General features: G+C 39.0%; 1 protein-coding gene across 2 annotated transcripts in view; it reads left to right on the forward strand.

The window, feature by feature from the left end:
* The window catches only part of FSTL5 (follistatin like 5), a 520,766-nt gene extending 496,178 nt beyond the window's left edge, over positions 1–24,588 (forward strand). For both annotated transcript variants that reach the window (XM_029077167.2, XM_029077169.2), the window contains one exon: positions 22,001–24,588. In XM_029077167.2, the coding sequence (XP_028933000.1) occupies positions 22,001–22,703 (703 nt within the window). In that variant the 3' untranslated portion in view covers positions 22,704–24,588. The remainder of the gene's footprint in view (positions 1–22,000) is intronic.
* The last annotated feature ends 1,058 nt before the right edge of the window (positions 24,589–25,646 follow it).

A 25,646-nucleotide genomic window follows, 5' to 3' on the forward strand; every position in this document is an offset into this window, starting at 1 on the left:
CTGAATCGGGAGTGATAAGCATAATGAAATAACTGTTTCAATATACAATCCTTTAAGCCAGAAGACATCTTCATTGAACAAATGTCTCCTGGGCATTTTCAGAAGTGCATGACAGGTCTAAATCTAGAGCAAGCAATCTAGAAGATTTGTAATGAAGGCTGCCAGATACTAAAATTGATTCTCCTTACTTCGGAAAGAAAAGTGCTGATTTGCTCAAGCCTCTCGTTATACGTGGGTTCTTGAGACCAGTCCAGTCCCAGATGAATAAGGGGAGGTCTGGCAACTAGGTAAATGCAATCTGAAACTTTCAGGCCGGCCCTGCGGTTTATATCTAAGCTGAACCTGTAGGATCAAGTCTGGATCAGAACTACACTAGGGAGACTGATCCAGATTGGGGACAACCTTCTACAATGACCCCAGAAAATAGTTCAAGTTCTGGAACGGGGTACAAGTGTGGATCTGTTCCAAGGCAGGACCAGAGAAGCTTGGGCCACCAGAGTCAGGATCCCAGAAGGGAGTCCCCAGACCACTGAAGCCCACCTCAAACCACTTAAATCCATTTCTCAGATGCTGTGATAAAATTGAACTAGTCTCCTGGGTGGTTTCCAGATAAGCTGCCATCACTTTTTATGTTTTATTGGCATTAATTCAGACTCTAAATGGTACAAGTATTGACAGCAACTGGTCCAGAATTCAAACATGAAATCCCTTTTGGTCAATACTGATGAATGGCAATTCAATTTTTTAAACAAATAATACTAATAAAAAAATTAAGCTTGCTTGCTTTTCTACTTGCACCTTAGTAAGTTTTATTTTTTTTTAATCTCAATAAGTATTGCACTTTCCAAGCACTTAGTACAGTTCTCTGTGCACAGTAAATGCTCAGTAAATATGATCAAATGAATCAAGTAAGATTCAGTGAATTTCCTGGGTTATAGTTCAATGTGTGGTATATGCGATTGCAACAATGCTCTGCTTCAGTATGTCCCTATTCCAGTATCCACAGTAAATAAAAAGTATTTTCTGTTCTTGTTTAAAAGTCTATTAAAATCAATCTTACTTGCCTGGCAAAAAGTGTGAGCTATCACCAGCTTTGAGCACCTTATGTCTTGACAGGGAACATATGCCTTGCTTTCAATACCATGAAATGTAACCCTAATGCCGTCATGAATTAGTAAAGATCTCTATAACTCAGTGATTCTCAACCAGGGTATTGTAATCTGTTGCCAGGAGAGTTCTGAAGATGTCTAGAATAAGAATATTTTCAAAGGAAATGAAAAAATATAACTCAAATAGATAAAAATTTGAAAATTACAAAGATAGGAAATGAAAAGCATAGAACAGGAAAATAGAGGTTATGGGATTTAGAAAAATATTTAGGCAAAAGGAGCTAAAAAGTTATGAAAAGCAGGCATTTTACAGATAAACCTGACCTTATCATACCATGAGCCTTTGAGGATTACTCTATTACCATCTGATCTGGACCAGCCTCTAAAACACAATATTACATTTCCTCTTTATTTCTCACATTAAGAAAACTCAGTTTAAGAAAAGCTCATTTATTCTGAGAATCTCCTATATATTTCCATGTTGGAACTTTGGAGCAGCATGGTGTAGTGGCTAGAGCACAGGTATGGAAGTGAGAACTTCATAATTGCCCCTCCACCACTTATCTGCTGTGTGACCATGGACAAGTCATTTCACTTCTGTCTGCCTCAGTTACTTCATCTGTAAAATGGAAATTGAGACTGAGCACCCAACATGGGTCGGGGATTGTGTCCAACCTGATTTGCTTGTATCCACCCCAGAGCTTAGTACAGTGCTTGACATATAGTAAGTGTTTAACAAATACCACAATTATCAATTATTATTATATTAATGTAGTCAATCACAGTCATTTGATGATTTTTGTGAGTTTTTAGGCATTTCAATCTGAGTAAAAAAAGCTCATTTGACACAATGCCAGTGGCGTATGGAATGTCCCTAGCTCAACTATCTGGGAAATGTCTAATCAACCAATCATTCAGTGGTATGTATTGAGCACTGTGATGAGCATCACCTGGGGATCGTTCCCCCACAATATCAGGCGCTCAGCCTATGAGCCCTCAACCAGGGATTTGATTCCCTTTTAAATTTGGGCACTCAAATGACATGTTCCAAAAGTAAAATCAAACACCACTGTTACAGAGGAAAGCTTTATTTTACTAAAAATGGGGTTAGGCCCATATAACAATAATAATAATAATAATGTTGGTATTTGTTAAGCACTTACTATGTGCACAGCACTGTTATAAGCACTGGGGTAGATACAGGCTAATCAGGTTGTCCCACATGAGGCTCACAGTTAATCCCCATTTTACAGATGAGGTAACTGAGTCACAGAGAAATTAAGTGACTTGCCCACAGTCAGAGAGTTGACAAGTGGCAGAGCTGGGCTTCAAACCCATGACCTCTGACTCCCAAGCCTGGGCTCTTTCCACTGACCCATGCTGCTTCTCTAATATGCACGCACACACACACAAACACACACATACAGAGCACAACACTTATAGTTACCATTCCAACTGGTTTTCCCCAAGTCTTGGTGAAGATGATCCCACTTTGGAGGAGTTTTGAGGAGTCAGAGTGCCCACAGCTTGTCGTCCTCCTGGTTCAAGTCTTAGGTGCTGGGCCACAGCAGCCATAGGTGTCTCAATGCATGGCTTAGGTGGTTCCACACCAGGCAAAGAAGGCCAGTTCTTTCCCTTTTTTATCCCTTGTTCTGGGGGGGAGGTTGTAGAGAGGGACTGCTCAGGATTGCTAGCTATCTTCCGGTCGTTATTGGGAAAGCCAGAGAGGAAGGTGACCCCTCTGCCCTGACTTATTCCCCTAAGGATACAGCCCCATCCAGCAGTCTTTTTCCTGCCCAGCAGAGCAATTTAGCCTCTCCTTAAACCCTCTGAAAAACAATTTGATTCCTCTCCAACAATTCAGATCCTCAAAACTCCTCAGAAGGATATCAGTTTTTCCTCTAAAACATCCTTTGGCCTTGTGGCTCCCGGGGTCAAATAATACAAGATGGAGTTACTCTCGCTCACTACAAGCACTTACTATGTGCAGAGCACTGTACTAAACTCTTTGGAAAGTACAGTGAAACAGAGTTGATAGACACAGTCCCTGCCCACAAGAAGCTTGCCATCTAAACTCAGAGACAGACATTGACGTTGATTATAGATGAGGGAAATAGTGGAGTATAAGAATATTTATATAAGAATTGTGGGACTGGGGTGAGTATCATAAAGCTTAAAAAGTAAGTTCATAGTCAGTGCAGAGGGGAAGACAGATACTGGGAATAAATGGCTTAGTCTGGAAATGCCTCTAGGAGATGTGATTTTATGAGGGTTTTGAAAATGGGGAGAGTGGTGAATTTTTAGATAGAAAGGGAGAAGTGTTCCAGGTCAAAGGAAGAATGTGGGTACGGGGCCAGTGTCAGTATAGACTGCCACTGCCAATGAAAGAGGTTTTGGTAGGATTGTGTATAAATGAGAAGGGGTTTAATGAAGGTTCATTTCAGGGAAGCAGCATGGCCTTGTGGGTAGATTATGGGCCTGGGAGTCAGTAGGACCTGGGTTCTAATGCTGGCTTTACCACTTGTCCACTATGTGACCTTAGGCAAGTCACTTCACTTCTCTGTGCCTCAGTTCCCTCATCTGTAAACTGGAGATTAAGACTGTGAGCCCCCATGTGGAACAGGGACTGTGCCCAACCCAAGTACCTTGTATCTACCCCAGCAGTTAGTATGATGCACATAATAAGCAGTTACCAAACACCATTGTTATTATTATTATTATTATAATTTGGAGGGATCTGAAATATTCCTTCACTGTACTCCTTTCTGAAGAATCTGATATAGCTTCATCATATTTAAAATGTGAGTGACAGCCTTCAATGCTAGCTGAAGCCAGGTCTCCAAGGAGGTATTTTTAGTATCAGACTATTCCATCTGGGTAGCTACAATCCCATAGTCCTTTGGGTCACACACCACTGTAGTATGAGCATGATTTTTAGCTGCAGCTGTTAATAAGGTTACCCCACCAATATCAATTTGTTCAACTGCTTCAGCTATGGTTAGAGTAGGATGTTACAGTCTTCACAAAAGGATAGAGATTACAAATAACAACCCTTATAAATTGAGGTACAAAAAATAGATTGGTGTCAGAAGAGTGAAGTTTGTGAGTTGAGTTGCAGCAGGTCAATGAGGTAGGAGGAAGAGAGTTTACTGAGTACCTCACACCTGATGGAAAGGAGTTATTGTTCAACGTAGAGGTAAATGGACAGCTACTGGAAGTTTGTGATAAGTGGGGAGATATGGACTGACATTTTTTATAAAAACAATCTGGGCAGCTGAGTGAAGTATGGCGAGTCAGGATGCATGGAGGTTAATGAGGGGACTGATGCAGTACTCAAGGAGAGATAGGGTAAGTGCTTGGATCAGCATGATAACAGTTTGAATGGAGAGGTAGAACCGACAAGATTTGGTGACAAATTGAATATGAGGATTGAATATATGTGAGTCTAAGATAATGCCAAGTTTACAGGCTTGTGAAATAAAGAGGATCGTGATGCTGTCTACAGCGACAGGAAAATCAGGGGGAGCATGGGGTTTGGGTGGGAAGATAAGTTCTGTTATGGACATCTTAAATTTAAAGTGGTGGTAGGAAATACAAGTAGAGGTTTCTTGAAGAGAGGATAATATGTGAGATTGCAGAGAAGGGGAAAGGTCAGGGCGGGAGAGATAGTTTTGGAAATTAATGATGTAGAGATAGAAGGTAAAGCCTTAGGAGTGAATGTGTTCTCCAAGGGAATGGGTGTAAATGAAGAATAGAAGAAAAGTCAAAACTGAACCTTGAAGGATCTCCACAGCTAGAGGGTGAAAGACAGAGGAGGAGCCTGTGAAAGAGACTAAAAAGAAACAGCCAGAGAGATAAGAGTACCAAGAAAGGACAGTATCAATGAAGCCAAGGTTAGATAATGTTTCCAGGGGAAGGGTGCGGTCAAAGGCAGCTGAGAGGATTTGGCAAGAAAGAGGTGATTGGTGACCTTAGAGAGGGCATTTTCTGTAGATCGAAGGGACAGAAGCCAGATTTCAAGGCATTAAGGAAAGAGTTGAGGGGAGGAAGTGGAAACAGCAAATTTAGACAACTTGCTAAAATAGTTTGGAAAGGAATAGTAGGAGGAAAATGTGGTGTTAATTGGAGGGTACCATGGACTACAGGGAAGGATTTTTTTAGGATTGTTGATATATGGTCATGCTTGCAAACAGGGATGAAGGAAACTGTGGAAAGTGAGTGGTCGCAGATGACTGTCAGACGGGGAAAAAGGGTTTGGGCAACTAATTTGATAAAATAAGAAGGGATGAGTCAAGGGGTTAGAATTTGAGAGGAGGTGGGAAATCTATACTTGAGATACTGCTGGGAAGGATGGGAGAATTGGGAAGGAACTGGAGGAGGAAGAGACTGAAAAGGAGCAGGAGGATTTTAGGGATACCATGCCTAATTATTTCAATTTTACCCTCCAAGTACATCACTATGTTATTAGGGGCAAGAAATGAGGAGGCTATGGGGGGGACAGTGGGTGTAAGGAGGAATTAAAAGTCAGAAACAGCTGTTCCATTCGGGGAACAAGGAGTCAATAAGGGTGGAGAAGTAATTTTGTCAGGCTTAATAAAGGACAGAATTAAAGATGGTGAGGATTAATTTGTAAAAAAAGAGGTAAGTCTGGCATTTCTGCAAACAGTGCTCCCTAGTTCAAGTGGAAGAGTAAAGAAAGTGTGGAGGTGATCCAGGAATCTGGCTTGTTGGAATGAGATTGACTGTTGGACAAGAGAGTGAGGGAATTGAGTTCATTTGAGAGAGTAGATTTGTGGATGGGACTTTCCTAGTCCGTTAGAAGGTCTTGCCTGATGAGACTGAAATTTGGACCACTAAGATGAATAACCAAAATTATCTATCATGTATTTACGTTCATCCGAGGAAAATATAGGTTTTAAATCTCCACCTGATTGAGAATTGTGATGCCAGAGACCTTGGCAGAACTAGATTCCCAAAAGATATAATGACCAAAATTGGCATTAAATCACTACCATAAATTGGAAAGGATTCTATCAGAAAATGCCAAAGTCGAGGTTTATATGTCAATCTTTAAAACCACAGAAGTTTGAAACAGTAAGGATCAAGCTTGAACATAGATTGCCAAGTACCATATTGTTCTCCATGTTGCTCCCTGAAGGCTTTCCTTGGGAAAATAACTCAAAAAAGGCTCTAGGCTAAAATAAGTCCCCAAGTTAACTTGCCTAGTTTCCTTTTTACCCAAAGTCTTATTTAAGCTGACAGAAGTACTTTACCATATGGAAATCTTCCTATGGTGCGGTTTCCACCATGAGCTGTTCTTCAAGCACCTATCACAGGAAACTCCAACTAATGGTAATAATAATTGTGGCATTTGCTAAGCATTTACTATGTACTATTTACTCTGATGATTCATTCATTCAATCATATTTATTGAGCACTTACTGTGTGCAGAGCACTGTACTTAGCACTGAGTATGTATAAGATAATAAGGTCAGACACAATCCCTATCCCTTATGGGATTTACAGCCTAACTGGGAGTGAGATCAGGTATTTAATCTCCATTGTACAGATGAAGAAACTGAGGCAAACTTGCCCATGGTCACACAGCAGGCAAGCGATGGAGCAGGGATTAGAACTCAAGTCCTCTGATTCCCAGACCTCTTCTTTTTCCACTAGCCCATCCTGCTTCCTTTTCTCTCTGAAGTTTTTTATGCTTTCCTCAGGTTAAAATGGTGGATAGGCTTTCCCTCTATTGATAGAGGAGCCAAACTCCTTTCAGAGTGTTCCCAAAGTTTCTGGTGAGATAGGGAGGGAAGGAAGGTTTGTGCTTCTGCTCCCTATTGGCAGAAGTTCCAGTTTCTTCCTCAATGACCCACTATCTTTGGAGAGAAAGTGGGGAGTTGTTCTCCTGCTGTAGTGATCCTGGAAGGTCTGTGACCTCGATGTGTAACAAATTTGTGTTGTGGTAAAAATATGCCATAATTCTTAGGCCCCTTGAAGGATTGATTTTTCTATTAAAACCTATGTCAAGTTACAATTTTCTGTTGGTGGAAACAGCTGAACTATGCCCAATGCTTTCTTGACACTTCCCAGCATCAAAATATACAAGTGGATTCAGAGAAAAGAACTGAATTTAAAAAATACCATTTCCAATCCCTGCCACATGTTCTGTGTTATAGTTTCCTGCAATCTTTCAAGCAAGAATGAAACATTTCCCAAGCCACAAACGTTTCTTACCAACGAGACCTAACCGGAGGTTCATGCAATATGAAATATCTGAAATCATTCCCAATTATATAATGTTCAATGAAAAATTTTGTTCTCCAGAAACCAGCAAATAATAGACAATGTACAAGGTTTTCTTCCCATTGGAAAGTAGAATTTCTTTCCTATTGTCTTCTTTGTTTTTACATGCTCTTCAATTATCTAGTGCCTGTTTATGCAAACCAGAGAGAAAAAAAAACTTTTATATTCATTATAGAACAGAATTGTGTCCATTTCCCAGTTTTATTTTCTGTTAAATGGAAGCACCACTATTGTACTGAATTAGAATTAGAGTCTTTTGGTACAGGCTACATTTACCCAATGATTCCTATCTATCTCTGAGAATTCTGACCCAAGGAGAGAGGCAAAGGGAGAAATTTGCAACTAAGACAAATGTTGGCCTTCTGACAAGTGCCTTTGAAAGCTTTGAACTAGATGGTTGGTCTTATTTATTTTTAAATACAAAAGGTAAGCTAGAGGTACTCTAGTAAAAAAGGTAAGTCATCATTAATTCACAGATCCGTTGCTAGAGAGAAATTGTTTCTGAATTTATAGCAAATTAGAAAGTACATAAAATTTCTTTCTTTTCCATGGTTTATGCAAATAGCTTAAAAGGTACTTTGTAAGAAATCCATAGTTAAAATTATAAGCAAAACCATGAATGGGTTGAAATGAGTGTTTGGTCCTCAGAGAGGTTACTTCAGTGAATCACTGTATCTAGTTTCTTATCGTCTTACATTACATTCAGTTTTCAGTAGTCAAATGCATAGCATTTTACATTTCAAGTGCCCAGAATGTCTCCTATTTAAGACAACATTCACCATGAAATGAACTCTATGCCCAACTGTCCTTTAAAGTTAACAACAATAATAATATAACAATTATATTGCATTATGGGCCCCAGGGTCCGGATGGGGGGAGTTGTCAGGAAATCTAATCTGTGAACAGTGTATTCAGTACCACAGTGCTGATGATTAGCTATAGAAACTAATCAATTTTATCCTCACCACTAAGGGCCCAAGAGAAGTTGTTCTATCATTCTAAAGAGTTTTTGAGATTTGTCAGTTAACACCATTTGCTACTAGTTACCATTCTGCTCCAAAATCAAGTGCATTCTGGATTTAAGATTGCCTCCCTCTTTAAAGTTGGGATATATGCCAATTCTGGAACCTCTCATAAGGGTTCCACATTAGCTTAGTAGTGATCTCATGCATCTCATAAAATTATTGTTACTTGAATCTACACTTTTGTGGAGAAACAGCATTTCCTAGAGGAAAGAGTCATGAGACCTGGTCACTGCCACTTGCCTGCTGGATAACTTTAGGCAAGTCACTTAACTTCTCTGTGTTTCAATTTTGTCATCTGTAAAACTGGGATCCAATAATCAGTCAGTGGTGTTTACTGAACACTGTGTGCAAAAAAAAACTGTACTAATGGCTTTGGAGGAATATACTATAATAGAAAATAAAAGTACAATGAACACAAGGTTGGTAGACACATTTCCTGCCCACAGTAAGTTTACAGTCTTTGGGCCCTTTGCTCTCATATGTTTCCCCCAAATATCTGGTGTTTTAAAAAACCTGAATGTTTTTGCTTATAGATAAAATTGGTGATCTTAACAATCAGTTGCAATCACCCTAGTCTATAGAGGACAGGCCTGGGAGTCAGAAGACCTGGGCTCTAAACCCAGCTCCGTCACTTGCCTGCTGTGCAACCTTGGGCAAGTAACTTAACTTCTCTGTACCTCTATTACCTCATCTGTAAAATGGACTTTAAATCCAACTTCCTCTGACTTAAACTGTGAGCTCCTGTTTTGGGTCAGGGAATGTGTCCAATCTAATGATCTTATATCTAGCTCAGGACATGGTACAGTGACTGGCTTAACAAGTCACTTAAAAAAAAAGAATCATCCACATACCCATGTGTAAGCTAGGAAACAACAGTTGGCAGTTGATTCCCAAGATGCTAGGTATGGACTGAAGGAGCACAGAATTATTTTATTCTATTTTTCAGAAACAAAGTTAAGAAAATACTAAAATCAGTGAACTAAGGTGAACCACCAAGAAAAACACCCATGGGAAAAAAATAACTGGAGACTTTTCATTTATTTATTTCAGTTTCTTCTCTTTTGCTTCTTCCAAGCAAGTAGCCCAAATTCCTAAGAGGAATTATGCCACTGACATTTGCAAAGTTTAGAACGTATTAACCTGTCATGGGGATTTGGTTTTGCCATAAATGCGAGTCTTCCAAGTGTTTGAACGGTACATTGTCTCAGCACCAGTAGAATTATTAGTGCAGTTGGAAAGCTATCAGCCAAGAGTTTGTGTTTCTGGTTACAGAAGAGAAGTTGCAGAAGAAAATATGAGATTCTGGTTGTTCCTGAAATAGTTGTTTACCACCTTAGTCACATTTTTAACATTCCATTTTTTCTAAGTATGCACTTTCTTAATGCCCTCATAAGCCCTTGAGGAAGGGAAGAGCGGAAAGAAGAGGAAAAAGTATTTCTGCAACCTAAAGAAACTTCATCAGCAGAGCTGGGTTGAAAACTCAACCCAAATCCCAAATTTAGGAGTTCCAAATCCCATCTGGGGCATAATCTCTTTGAATTTGCCATAACTCTGTAGAATTCATGATGGGATTAAACCAGGAGAACTCTAATTTTTGACACTTTGGATGTATTCCTTTTTGAATCTAATTTTATTTTGGTGAATTCAAGGTTGGAAGTCAGTTAGGCTCCACTTAAACTCATTTATCTTAGCTCAGAACAAGAGCAATGGTAGGTACCTTGAACTTGAGGCATAATTTAGCAATAAGAAGGAATTCAAGTGTTCAAGTACACTCCGAAATACCATACCCACAGCATGCTTGTGTTTGAATCTATAAACGTGATCGTGTAAAACATGTCCATATGAAAACAATTTAAAATTTCAAACGTCATAATTTCATCTGTGAAAATAATTTAAAATGAATTGCACTAGACTTCAAAATTTAGTACTCATGTAACAATTTGAATGTAATTAAATAATTATTTAAGATAACACTTTGGATTTTTATGGCTATACAGTTAAAGATAACTAGTCTTTTATTCTCTTATTGGAGCTATAGAAACACTCCCTAACTTCAACTAGGAAGAGAAGACCACCCATGTAAACTACTGGTTTTTGCACCTTGGAAAAAATGTGGGAAAAAAATACATTTTTGCAATCACTTAAGTCATCCATCCTTGGTCAAAAATTACTTAGTCCCTTAGACTCATATTTTAACTGTGTCTTCATTAGTAACTTAATAGACCATAAATTCTTTGTGGGCATGAAACTTGTCTGTTTACTGTTATGTGGTACTCTCCCAAGAATTCCATACAGTGCTTTGCACACAGTAAACACTTACTAAATACAATTGTCAGACTAATTGACTTTAAGAAAATGTAAATATATGTATTATCATCAGTCTCCATAGTAGCATGTTCTCAGTCTCTAACCTTTGTAGAATTCTGTACAAGGCCCTCCAGAACATATGACAGTACTGAAAGATTTCTTCTTAGTCCTTAAGGAGTATACAATCTGTCGTTAGAAACATAAAATGATGCTGTATGCACTAAGAAAAAAAGAGCAGAAAAACAAATGATAAAAATACAGGAAAGTAATGAAATGAAACAGAAAAGATATTAAGTTGAAACACATAGGTTAGCGAGGATTAGCCAGGAATTATAATTGGTGAGTGATGTGTTTGAAATAGTGTTGAATAATGTTTGAAAAGGATGATACCTCATCCCCCTTAGACTGTAAACAAGTCTCTGTGTCCAACTTGCTTATCTTGACACATAGTAAGCGCTTAACAAAAATTGTTGCTGTTATGATTATTATTATTGCTCATGAACTGTGCAATCATCATAAAGCTGTATTTAGAAATGACTGTACAGAGGAAGAACATGAGGGAAGCCGCCCAGTTAGGACCATCATCCAATGCTCTGGAAAATGTCCAGCTCACCAGTCTGCAGTGGTTGAAGTTACGGACTACTAAATGCAGTATTGAAATGATAATCGAAAACCAGTGTTTACCAGATCCAGAAAATGAAAAAATAAAATAAAACCCCAAATGGGCTAGGTACAGGGTCTGATCTGGCTTATATTGTACTCCCCAGTACTTAGTGCAGCTCAAAGAACATAATAAGCACTTAAAATTTCCACAGATTATTATTATTTTTATCATTTCAAGAGAGAATGAGGAAGTTCATGAGGGAGTCCTGAGATTGAGTTGGCAAACTCAAGTTTGAAGGTCGATTATACTTAACTTTCACTCTCTTAGCTCCATGCAGATAATCAGTTTTATAAATCTCAAATTAAAAAGACTGTCCATTTCTTAAACTCATTCAAACACTGAAGTATTTCAGAGCTGTCGCTCTTCTAGTTATAAACCTAAAGCAAATAAGCCGATCCGTACTTCTCCTTGCATTTGTTGCTAACCATGGATGTGAGTACTATTTAAGAACTGAGATATTTCATAACAGCTTTCTCGTGAAGTTCTGCTGGAGATCTAATCCTTTGGTAATTTACCTTGAAACAGCGCTCAGTCTTTTCTTATAGGATTCAGTAAGCAATAATAGAAGAACAGCTAAGTAGAAAAGAGCAATATAATTTAGGGAATGATGATGCATACCAGATTTGTAGTTTGAGACCATCCAAGGTGTCTGTCAGCCCAACACAGCAAAGCTTGTTTTTTAAGTGCTATGCTGGGGTATGCTTATCTCTCAACTAGAAAAGCAAGTGTGTATTTATTCAGAGTATAATACCCCCAGAAGAGGTAACTTCCAGAGTTTCCCCAGTTAAAGAGGCCCCTTTTCTCTCTTTGTTGCTTCTTTGACAATGGCACAGTGAAGCTAATCCCTACTACGTGATATTTAGTACAGGAATAAATGCTGGTTGTGAGAAAAACAAATTGTTTAGACTTCTACCAGGTTTATATTATCTTAAACATGTTCTTTTAAGATTAAAAATCAGAAATAAAATAAAGCAAAAAACAAACTGAGGGGGGTTTCTTTGTTTTGGAGGACTTTATGATTGATCTTAGAGAATTTGGTGAAGGAAAGTCCAGTTAACTGGTTCCTACCCAAGCATAATACTGCACAGATTATTTGAAAAGCCCACTAGCCAGGTATTTCATCTTATTTTCAAATATGCAGAATGGGAGTCATAAATCTCATTTAACTTCCAAGCATTATCAATGCTTATTTATCTCCCCCTCTAGACATAAGCTATAAACTCCAACTGGGCAGGAACTTGTAAGCTATCTTTTTGTACCGTACACTCCCGTGTGCTTAGTAGAGTGCTCTGTGGAAAATAGGCACTTAATAAGTAACATTGATTTACTGATTCATATTAGTTAATGTGGCTTAGTGGAGAGAGCACAGGCCTGGGAGTCAGAAGGACCTGGGTTCTAATCCCAACTCTGCCACATGTCTGCTGTTTGACCTTGGACAAGTCACTTCTCTGTGCTTCGGTTACCTCATCTATAAAATGGGGATAAGAGAGTGACCCCCAGTGTGGGACAGGGACGGTGTCCAATCTGATTAACTTGTATCTATCTCAGCACATAGAACAGTGCTTGGCACATAGTAACCACTTAATAAGTGGTATGATGATGATGATAATTAATAACCTTCTAACAGAGTACTGTTTAAGGGGCAAAATACTGATTCGTCATTCATTCATTCAATTATATTTATTGACCACTTACTGTGTGCAGAGCACAGTAATAAGCGCTTGAAAAGTACAATACAGCAATAAAGAGAGACAATCTCTACCCACAAAAGGCTCCTTCTATTGTTTTCTACTTCAAAAATGGAATCTAAAAGTGCACATTTTTTTCAATAGCAAGAACAAAAATTATTAGACCTTCTGAAAAAAGTAATTGGAAGAAAAATAATTAAGTAGAGTGCTCCCAATTCTAACAAATAAATCTAGGCTTGTGCCAAGAGGCTTCAATTTCCTACCTACATTAACTGGTAAAAAAAAATGATTAAAAAAAATGTTTTAGGTCTCATACTTCACAGGACTCAGTGCTTCTGACATGCAATACAAGGGTAACTCCAGACTGGTGAATTTAACTCACTAGGCAGTTCCACAAGCTGAAAGTTTTAAAAATATTAATCAGGGATTAATGAACAGTAGAAAGACTCTGAAAGACAATCTGTACTAGGGAAACATACCTTTTATCTTTTTTAAGGGTATTTGTTAATGCTGTGTGCCAGGCACTGTACTAAATGCTGGGATAGATACAGGATAATATGGGTGGACACAGTCTACGTCCCACATGGGGCTCACGGTCTTCATCCCCATTTTACACTTGAGGTAACTGAGTCACAGGGAAGTGAATGACCTGCCCAAGGTCACACAGCAGACAAGTGGCATAGCCAGGATTATAACCCAGGTCCTTTTGACTCCAGTCCCATGCTCTATCCACTAGGCAACATAGCCACCTACCCCATAAATCACTGGTGATACCTCAAAGGAACACCAGTTCTTTTGCTCTTCTCCCTTATCCTGCAATGGTCATTTAGCATGGTTGTAAACCTGTCATCATTTCATCACCCCGATCAATCAATCAATCAATCAATAAACAGTATTTATTGAGTACTTACTGTTTGTGATTTTAAAGTAACCTAGGAATAACCTAAAGGATTAGATGCTTTCACATTCATTCATTCGATCGTATTTATTGAGCGCTTACCCTTTGCAGAGCCTTGTACTAAGTGCTTGGAATGTACAGTTCGGCAAGAGATAAAGACAATACCTGCCCAACAATGGGCTCCCAGCCTATTTGCTATAGCTGTCATTTTTTAAATTAAAGTATTAATATGCAATGAGTACTGCTTTTAATTTGTTATATGAAGGTAGAGTGATGTTTGAAATAATCCTAAATACAAGTTCCAGAGGAAATAATGTAGAATACAGCAATATATTATCAAGATCCAAAATTATTAATATGTTATAAAGTGATTGAAACAAGATTAATACAGCTATAATACTAATTGTTTAGACTGTGAGCCCGTCGTTGGATAGGGATTATCTCTGTCTGTTGCCAAATTGTAGATTCCAAGTGCTTAGTACAGTGCTCTGCAAATAGTAACCGCTCAATAAATTCTATTGAATAATAGTATTAGTTAATCACTCACTATGTATCAAGCACTGTTCTAAGTGTTCTATGTTATAAACAAGGTAGAAACACAGGAGGAAGAACAGTATTCCATCTCCATTTAAAAGATGAGGAAACTGAACCACAGCAGAATTAAATGACTTGCCCAAGATCACACAGCAGACAGGTGGCAGAGGCAGGATTAGAACCCAGATCCTCTGATCCCAGGACCGTGCTCTTTCCAGCAGCCCATGCTGCTTCTTTTGTACTCAGATCAAATTGGCAATAAAGCAGGGAAGATCTGCTCCACGAAAAGTTAGAGGGTCCAAAGCAGCCAGAAATCTAGGTCTGGTGCTTAAACAATTTCCATACAAAACATTAGCTATTAACCCCATCTAGGGTAAAGTTACTAACATTGACAGTGAAGGCAAATTCTTCTAAGAAATTCCTAATCGCTCCTGAGAAATTGAGGTAATGAGACCATTTGCCTCCTGCGGACTGTAAACTCTCTCTAGACTGTAAACTCATCCCTCACTGTGGGCAGGGAATGTAACTGTTTATTATGTCATACTCTCCCGAGAGTTTAGTATAATGCTCCACATAAACTAAGTGCTCAATAAATATGATTGAATGAATGAATGAATAAACTTGGAGATTTCTTCTTTCCTTCCCTTTTTCTACTTTAACCAGACTTGAAAATTGAAAAGTTTGAATGCTTTTATCCAAGGATTGACTGTGATTCCAAAGTGTAACAGTTATAACTTCAATAGACAATATTAAGCAAGTGTGTACATCACACAAACATGGAAAAAAGGCATTATATTGGGGAAAAAATTGAATAGACCTCTTAAAATTAAACATAGATGTCAACTCTGATGGTGGTGGAGACTGGGACACAGTTACCTGAAGATATTTGATAGTGAATGTGCATAGAAGGATCTATTATTCAAGTTCACATTTCAGGATTAACTTTAGATGTCAGTATTTAAAAATAAGACCTGGTTGAAAATTTTTCCCTCCATAAATCTAGGTCAGTGTGAGCATCTCTAAACTGATCATTTATTTTTATTTAATGAAGTAGCACAGCGAATGTTTCATATTTTGGCAAGAATCTTATACCTTTTCTTTACACAACATTTAACAGGGCTAGCTAGCTTTATTTATAATGAAATAACTGAATTTGTTTTACACAAATTCCCTCTGAATTTCTTTTTTGCAAGTAAATTTGCAATATTAAAGATATTTTATCACTTATTTCCTTGCAAGAAACATGCTAATATGTATGTATAATGTATATATGTATATATTATGTATATATTAATTTGACACCTAGGGGTTGTACTGATTCATGGGAGTCCCTTTTTAACATATCCTTTTGGAGGGGGAAGTGTGAGTTGCATAATGTAACACCCGTATAAATGGTCCCCATGTTAATATTAAAAGGGCACCCTGTTTTATTTCACACACTTTATTTTGCCACCATTCATTTCATTTTGAAATTAAGTATATGATGGGCAGAAACATCCATTTGAGACCACTATGAAGTATTGTTTTGTGATTTTTGTGTTTGTGGCATACTTACTTTTGAATGGTGTAATAAGTAAATTGGGGAAGCTGCATGGCTTCGTGTAAAGAGCATGGGTTTGGGAGTCAGAGGTCGTGGGTTCTGATCCCAGCTCCGCCATTTGTCAGCTGTGTGACTTTGGGCAAATCACTTCACTTCTCCGTGCCTCAGTTACCTAATCTGTAAAATAGGCATTAAGACGTGGGACAACCTGATCATCTTGTATCCTCCCTAGCACTTAGAACAGTGCTTGGCTCATAGTAAGTGCTAAACAAATACCATCATCATTATTATTATCATAAATGTTACCATTCTAATTGTTGGGTCTCCCCACGCTTTGGAAAGTGTTATTTTGTTCAAAGTCATAAACTGAAACAAGAACTATCCACAGAACATTTGACAAAACCCCAATTTGGACCTAATATTGTCCAATTCATCCAGGTTCATTACTTGTTCCAAAACCTCGACACCCAAGTTGTGGCTAATCCTATTAACTCATTGGCAATTCCTGTTAAGTACTACAAATATGTTTACCCAGAGTACCAGGGATCTCTGACAAAAATAACTGAGTTCAAACAGCTGTTATGCAAAAATGTTCCCCAAACTGCTTCTTAATTTTGTTTTATTTGGTATGGCTACTTAAGGCTATGATCATTTTTTGTGGTCAAATATAAAGGTGAATTATAAAAGCAAAATAATTTCCAAAGGCAGGTATGGGATATGCATCATATAAACATTTGATAGCTAAATTTCTCCATGAACTTGGTGTTTGAAGGTGGTGGCAATAATGAGATTTGCCAAATACCTTTTGTTCTTTTTTTAATGGTATTTGTTAAGCACTTACTATGTGCCTGGCACTGTACTAACTACTGTACTGATCAGGTTGAACACAGTTAAATAGGATGCATGGTTTTCTAGACTGTAAACTCATTGTGGGCAGGGAATGTGTCTGTAACACAGTTGTAAAGTATGTACTCTCCCAAGCAATTAGTACAGTGTTCTGCATACAGTAAGCACTCAATAAATACGATTAACTAACAAAGTACAATTGATTTAGAATTTGAGAAAGCACAAAAATAGCATAAGATATGTTTCTGCACACATAGAGCTTGCATTCTGAGGCAGGGAGACACAGGGATATATTTACAAACAATAGTATCACAAGCCCCTATGAGGATCACACTTGGAGAGTTTCCAGTACTCTACCAGTCTCAGCTATCGGAGGAGGAATTAAGCAGAGGCACTGCCTAGCTTGGGCAGTGGCTAAGAAGTGGAAGGTATTCTGCTACAAGTCACAACTCACCTATGTTGGGCAGCAGCGGCATGGGAGAGATTTAAGGATGGAGGCCCAAGTTTTCTGCATGGAAGATGGTAATGGTAAACCACTTCTGTACTTTTACCAAGAAAACTCTATGAATACACTACCAGAACAAAAGCGGATAGAGGTGGGGCTTTCTGGGAGAGATCGGTCCCTGGAGTCACTTTGGGTCTGAAGTGACTCAACAGCATAAAACAAGCATTACGAGAATTTGGGTTTTCAGTGGGATATGCATAAATACATACGTGCTAAGGTAGCAAATAAACATGAAAAGTGGAGGGACTGTTGGATTTATACGAATTAGAGCATGGGTAAATTAGTTGGAGAGAGTTTGTTTGGGGAGCTGGTGTTTTAGGAGAGCTTTAAGGGTTGGAGTGCTGAGATATGGTGACTTGAGGTAAAAGGGAGGTCCAGGCCAGTGGTCAGCATGAGCAACTATTTGGGGATATGAGACAAAAATGGGTTACAGTTATGAAATGAGATTGGGAGGAATGAAGAGTGTGAGGAGGTAAGGCAGACCAATATATAAAATGGAGGGAAGAGGAAGGGGCAAGGAGCCAGAGGACCTAGCTTCTAATCCCAGCTCGACCACTTGTCTGCTGTGTGATCTTGGGTAAGTCACTTAACTTCTCTGACCCTCATTTTCCTTATCTGTAAAATGGGGATTCAGAGCTCTTCTTCCTCCCACTTATGAAGTCCTTGCAGGACAGAGACTGTGTCCAATCTGATTGTCTTATTTTTGTACAGTACTTAGGACAGCGTTGGGCACATAGTGCTTAAATTCATTATTATTAGTAGTACTGTAATTATTATTATTATGATTAAAAGGCTTGAAGCAAATCTCAACATTAGGGTTTTCGTTTAATGTGGAGGGAGATGGACAACAATTGGAGGATTGTGAGGAGAGGAGACTCATACAGAGCAATCTTTCAGGAAGATGATCTGGGGATGCATATTAAAGAAAGACAGTCAGTTGTATTTATTGAGTCCTTTCTGTGTGTAGAGCACTGTCCTGAGTGCTTGGGAGAGTATACTACAACAGCAAACAGAAACATTCCCTGCCCACAACAAGCTTACAGTCTAGAAGGTGAGACAGACATTAATATAAATAATAATAATAATAATGGTGGTATTTGTTAAGCACTTACTATGTGCAAAGCAGTGTTCTAAGCACTGAGGAGATACAAGGTGATCAGGTTGATTCATTCATTCAATAGTATTTATTGAGCGCTTACTATGTGCAGAGCACTGTACTAAGCACTTGGGATGAACAAGTCAGCAACAGATAGAGACAGTCCCTGCCATTTGACGGGCTTACAGTCTAATTGATCCAAGTGTGGCTCACAGTTTTAATCCCCATTTTACAGATGAGATAATTGACGCCTAGAGAAGTTAAGTGACTTGCCCAAAGTCACACAGCTGGCAAGCGGTGGAGCCGGGATTAGAACCCATGACCTCTGACTCCCAAGCCCAGGCTCTTTCCACTGAGCCATGCGCTTCTCAATTATAGTTATGTCCTGAGAGCAGGGAGATTCCAGAGGAGGCTGATAGAGTGGTCTAAATGTGATATGATGAGAACTTGATCCCAGGGTGGTGGCTATAGGTAGAGAGGAAAGGAAGGCTTAGCTTCTCTGCAAAATTATTTTTGAGGAAAATTTGGCAGGATTTAGCAGTTGATTTGCGGTGAGAGTTGAATGACGATGAGGAGTTGAAGGCAGCCCAGAGTTGTGGAGAGGATGGTGGTGTTGCTAGTGGAGATAGGAAAGACAGGGAAAGGGAAGGACGAAAATCAATTTCAAATGGAAGCAATCAACCGATGGTATTTATTGAGGGCTTAGTATGTGCAGAGTATTTTACTCAGCTCTTAGTCTGCTATGAATGTATGAAGCTCACAGTCTATGTAGAGGAAAGAACATATTGAATCTTCATTTTCTAGATGAGGAAACAGAGGCACAATAAAGTTAAGTGACTTGTCCGAGATCACCTAGCAAGCAGGTATTGATGGTATTGACGCCTTTCTACTTGTTTTGTTTTGCTGTCTGTCCCCCCGATTTAGACTGTGAGCCTGTTGTTGGGCAGGGATTGTCTCTATCTGTTGCCGCATTGTACATTCCAATCGCCTAGTACAGTGCTCTGCACACAGTAAACACTCAATAAATACGATTGAATGAATGAAAAGCAGGTGACAGAGTTGCGATTAGAACTCAGGTCCTCTGACTACCAGGCCCGTACACTTTCTACTAGGCCATGTTGCTTCCCATGAACTTCCCATGAATTCCCATGAATTCCAATGAGAAGCTGCGTGGTCTACTGGATAGAACCTGAGTCTTTATGTCAGAGGGTCATGGGGTCGAATCCCGGCTGTGCCACTTGTCAGCTATGTGACCTTGGGCAATTCACTTAACTTTTCTGTGACTCAATTTCCTCATCTGTGAAATGAAGATTAAGACTGTGAGCCCCATATGGAAGACAGACTGTATCCAACCTGATTACCCTGTACCTACCCCAGCCCTTAGGACAGTGCCTGGCACATAGTAAGAGCTTAATCAATACCACAGCAGCGTGGATCAGTGGAAAGAGCCTGGGCTTCGGAGTCAGAGATCATGGGTTTGACTCCCAGCTCTGCTACTTGTCAGCTGTGTGACTGTGGGCAAGTCACTTAACTTCTCTGTGCCTCAGTTACCTCATCTGTAAAATGGGGATTAACTGTGAGCCTCACGTGGGACAACCTGATTACACTGTATCTCCCCCAGCACGTAGAACAGTGCTCTACACATAGTAAATGCTTAACAAATACCAACATTATTATTATTACTATTATGGAATTCTCGAGCTGTGGAACTTGGCAGAGGAGCCAACAGCAGAGGGACGATCAACCCAGAAAATTTTTAAAAACGACATTGAAATGTCTTTATATTCTTCTTCACCCTTACACACATACATCTGTTCAACTTGCCTATTGCAGCTTACATGTTATGTGTGGTTTTATGTTTGTCTTCCCTGTTTAAGCATTATCTCCTGGAGGGCAGAGAATATGTCACTCCATTTTTTTTTCACCTACCAAGTGCTTGGTGTAATTCAATGCCGGACACCACGTGGGCACTCAGTAAGTGCTACTATTACTATGAGTACTCTAGTAGAAGCAGAGTGGGTACTCGAGAAGCAGTGTGGCTTAGTGGAAAGAGCCCGGGCTTGGGAGTTAGAGGTCATGGATTCTAATTCCAGCTCCACCACTTATCATCTGTGTGACTTTGGGCAAGTCATTTGACTGTTCTGAGCCTCAGTTACCTCATCTGTAAAATGGAGATTAAGACTGTGAGCCCCACGTGGGACAACGTTATTACCTTCTATCTACCCCAGTGCTCAGAATGGTGCTTGGCACATAGTATGGGCTTAGCTAATACCATCAATATTATTATTATTACTACTGGCCAGCTGAAAACTGGAATGTTCCCTTTAATGCTGGAACTGTGACCTCTCTACCAGGAATAGAAAATAGCATTGGTGCTCATAGTCAGAGGGAGTGAGAACAGCTATTTAATCCCCATTTTACAGTTGAGGAAGATGAGGCACAGATATGTTAAGTGATTTACCCCATGTCATACAGCAGACAAGCGAAGAGCCCTAAGTCCCCTGATTCCAAGCCCTGAGCTTTAGACTATTTCATACTGTTGTTGTTTTTTTACTTCTCACACAGCTTTCCTTCTTCCCGGTCCTGGAAACAGTCCTTCGCCTCCAGGGAAATGTAGTTTAACTCCTTTCCTTTAACTCATTTCCTTTAGTCCTTTACAGCCTTCTCCAGCCAGCAATGTGAATGGCTGTTTGGAAGCCAATACAGCCCTCCTTGGGTGAATAAAGATTTTAAATTGGAATAAATTTTACCCTAATAGTTAGAAAGCCTATACTAGGAAGATAATTTAAACTGAAGTAGAATGAGCAGGTTTTGAATAATTATTGGAAGAGCAATGAATTCAGGATGAATTTGATGAGCTTAAGAAAAGACGGTAACTAAGTGAAGTGAATGAAAATAGGTGGGATGTGCTGTGTATTGATATTCAATCCTTTTATCCCTGCTGGTTTAATAAGTTATTTGATTTTATAACTAAGCACACCAAATCTCTGTAGGCCTAGGAATAGCCAGATAACGATTTTTGAACTATATAAAAAGAAAATGTTGTTTCAATTAACTAGCTATTACTCTTATTTTTTTTCACAGTGTGATCTTTCAGGTGACAGGAAGCGAGGAACTGTGATTTCCCCCGAAATTAATGGAATCATCATTTAGAATTTAATTCTAGTGGTCTAGCTGGCTCCCATTGCTTCAGAGCTGAAAATTATCCCTGGGGCTTGGTACTTCTTTGGCTCACATTGATTAGAGGTGCCTTTTCTGTTTGAAAATGACACCGCTCTGGGGAATTTTGCACATAGGAAGCTATGGCCGAAAGATGAATGCTTGACCTATGCTTCCTTCTATACTATGTCCATGTAAGATTGCTCCATGTTGTGTTGCTTCATCTCTCTTGGCCGTGCAATATGGGCCAGCTCTCAATGCACGGGCCACACACTCTGATGCCTTTTTTTGAACCCTTTTTGTTTGTTTGTTTTGTTGTTTAGGTTTGGATTTATACTTCATAAAGACGAACCTGTCCTCCAGAAGATTGACCTTGAAACCATGTCCTACATTAAAACAATTAGCTTGAAGGACTACAACTGCATTCCTCAGTCACTGGCTTATACCCACCTTGGAGGTTATTATTTTGTCAGTTGCAAGCCTGATAGCGCTGGAGCTATTCCCCCACAGCTCATGGTGGATGGTGTTACAGACTCAGTCATTGGCTACAATGGCGATGTGATGGGCACCCCATACATTTCTCCCGACGGGCATTACCTCATCAGCATCGATGATGTCAAAGGGCTTATGAGGATCCAATATATCACCATCCGAGGAGAAATACAAGATGCCTTTAATATTTATACCAATCTGCACCTCTCGGATGTGGCATTTCAACCATCGTTTACTGAAGTCCACCAGTACAATGTCTATGGGAGCTCCAGCACACAAACAGATGTGCTCTTTGTGGAGCTCGCCTCTGGAAAGGTTAAGATGATTAAAAGCCTTAAGGAACCTCTAAAAGCAGAAGAGTGGGTTTGGAGCACTAAGAACCGGTTAATTAAAGACAGCGGCCTCTTCGGACAGTATCTGATGACACCTTCCAAGGAATCCCTCTTCATCCTAGATGGACGTCTAAATAAGTTAAACTGTGAGATCACTGAAGTAGAGAAAGGAAACACAGTCATTTGGGTTGGAGAAGCCTAAAAACCAGACTAGCTAACTATTGAATGAATAGTTTTTTCAGTACATTGCACTTAACACGTTCTTTCAATTTACACTCTTTTTCCTTTGAAAAGTTTATGTCCTAGAATATCTGACATGTTATTCGGTCAGCCCAATGCATTTAGGTTTTTAATTTGGGAAAAATCTTAAAAACTGTGATTGACCCAGTATGAATTTCTCACTGTTCCCAATGAGGACACATCACTTACGATCAATATCCGAATTGAGAAATTTCCCTGATCACAAGCAAAACTAAAAAATAAAAATAGGTCTATAGTTATATTGCATACTGGAGAACAAAAGGATTTTAAAGAAGTTCACAATATCTAAACTGCAGGGAATTTCAGATGACAAACACCATTCCATGTAGTGGGTGGTGATTTGATTTAGTTTTTCTCTTTTAGTTTGTTCAAACCAGAATAAAAGGTGTTGAGCAACCTTAGAATTCTTAAATCCAAACATTCTGTCCTGTCTACTGTTTTATAATCTTTTTGTGCCTTGAAGGGAAGTCTCACGAGGAAAGTGAAGAATAGAAGCTGTATAATTCATTTCCAGTGTGGCTACAGATGGTTTGTCATGGAAAAGAGAAGCATTAAGTGTTTCATGGGCTAAATACTGCCTTCAGTCATTTGTTCGGCCCTCAGTGAAATGTCATTTGAAGGCATAAACCGGTTTTAGGATGTGAAAAAGTAACCCAAGGTAGAACTTGAAAAAGAGTTTCTAGCCTGCAGTAAGCTACAGAAAACTCTGAGTACGGGGTAGAAAATAAAGGGAAATCGTTGCGATCTCTTCTGTACTTATACAGTTCTCAGTCACTAGACTTTGTTTTATTTTCATTGCAGGTTTTTGTTGGAATCCCAACAACTAGTCATAGAATTAACCTTATCTGCAGCAGAAATTAATGTTAGTTTGCTGAGGGTTTTTCTTGGTAGCCCAGGACTGCATCAACAGGGAGTTTCTAGTCTTCTAAAGAGTGACATCACATACATTTGCTTAGAGCAAACCATCTGAGAAGACACTGACCTTAACAGGAGGACTGGTTTTACACCAGGTTTTAGAAGAATCAGAAATATGATGCAGAGAATACCACAGTTGTGATACTAGTTTGTTGTCTCTGCTATGTCACGCTATTTCATCAAAGCCTATTTGGTCATCTCTTCTAACTGAGTGGACCAATTTCTTATCCAATCCTCAACTAAACTCCCAACATATTGCTTTCCTTTAAGAAAGGTTCCTGCCCTCACTTAGGACACTGCATACAAATTTAAGTAGAAATGGAAATGCTCCCCAAATGAAGATAATCATATAGCCAGTGGAGAGGAAAGAATAGAGGTCTGGTTTTTTGAAGTACGCTGATAACTACCCAGAATTGCAGTGAGTGTATACAATGTTTGGGGGGTAACTTATTCAATTTTATTTTGTGGAACAGTGCTTATGGGCTATTGAACTGACCTCCATTTACTAAAGGCAATCAGAAAAAAAAAGGTCTTTTTTAAGTAAAATAAAATTACTCCAGTTTAGATTGTGTAAAACTGCTTAGAAATTTGAAATTTTATATTGTGTAATCTCTTGTGTGTATATAGCATCCCGCGTTGTGTGGATACAGTAGATCTCTTTAGCTTGAAGAAACTTCCTGGGAGGGAGATTTAATACATAACAAAAGTATGCTTATGTTTCTAGTTCCTGAATCTGCTTTCCCTTTAAACAATTTTTCCTCATTGTGAACATGAACCATGTAAACTGTCTGTTTCTTAATGATTTACAGTAGGTCTGGCTCACATTTTTCTTCTGTAACTTACACCATGTGGATGTTCTGTACGTAGAAAATGCTTGACAAAGGAGAATAAACCCCTTACATTTTAAACCCTCTTGACTTCAGTCAGTATTCTAATATACACCCAACAATATTTCCTCTTACACTAGAGAAAGTATATATAACTCCACTTTTGTTTGAAAGGGATGGGAAAGGATTGGAAACTTGTTAGCTTTTTCACTTTTCATTACTTTACACTGATCCTATATAACATGATCAAATCTGGCATCTCGCTGTTGAGAAGCTGTTTTTGGTAGAGATGCCACAGTGTTTGACTTATTTTTCTCCACAAAGCACAGTGATTAGCTCACCCCCAGAACCAGCTGCTTGAAAGAACTGTCCCTTCACTGTGTGTTTCTTCCGTTGCAGTGAATTTTTATAGTCCATTCAATTATCAGGTTTTTTTCAAAGAAATTGTTCTGTGTGTTCAAAAGTACTTCTGAAAAAAATATCTTGAGCTGTAAATGAAACATATTTGCTACTTCAGGAGAAGTACATGGGTACTATTCCAACAGATGAAAATTAAGATAATAATTATGGTACTTGTTAAGTGCTTACTCTCTGCCAAGCACTGTTCTAAACACTGGTGTAGATATAAGTTAAGCAGGTTGGACACAGCCCCTGTCCCACATGGAGCTCATGCTCTAAATCCCTATTTTACAGATGAGATAAGTGAAGCTCAGAGAAATTAAGTAACTTGCTCAAGGTCACAGAGCAGACATGTGGTGGAGCTTGGGATGAGAACCCTTGTCCTTCTGACTTCCAGACCCATGCTCTATCCACTAAACCGTAGAGCATTTAAAAATATTCAAACACTAGGAAAAGGCAGGATTCACCTTCTTTTCTGTACAGCATCATGAAATTTTCTAGATTTACATTTCCTCCTTTGCCCAAATTTGTGGAAAAGATGCTCCTTACCTTTCATGCTAGAATACTTTCTTGTTGAGATACTCACTGCAGATTTCATCTGAAATAGCATGTAAAGAAGAAGCATGGCCTAGTGAAAAGGACACATGACTGGGATTCAGGAGACCTGGGTTCATATACCATCTCTGCAGCTTCCCTGCTGCACGACCTTGAAAAGTCACCTAACTTCTCTGTGCTTCAGTTTC

The sequence above is a fragment of the Ornithorhynchus anatinus genome, chromosome 12 (assembly GCF_004115215.2).
Source record: "Ornithorhynchus anatinus isolate Pmale09 chromosome 12, mOrnAna1.pri.v4, whole genome shotgun sequence".
Classification (NCBI taxonomy): Eukaryota; Metazoa; Chordata; class Mammalia; order Monotremata; family Ornithorhynchidae; genus Ornithorhynchus; species Ornithorhynchus anatinus.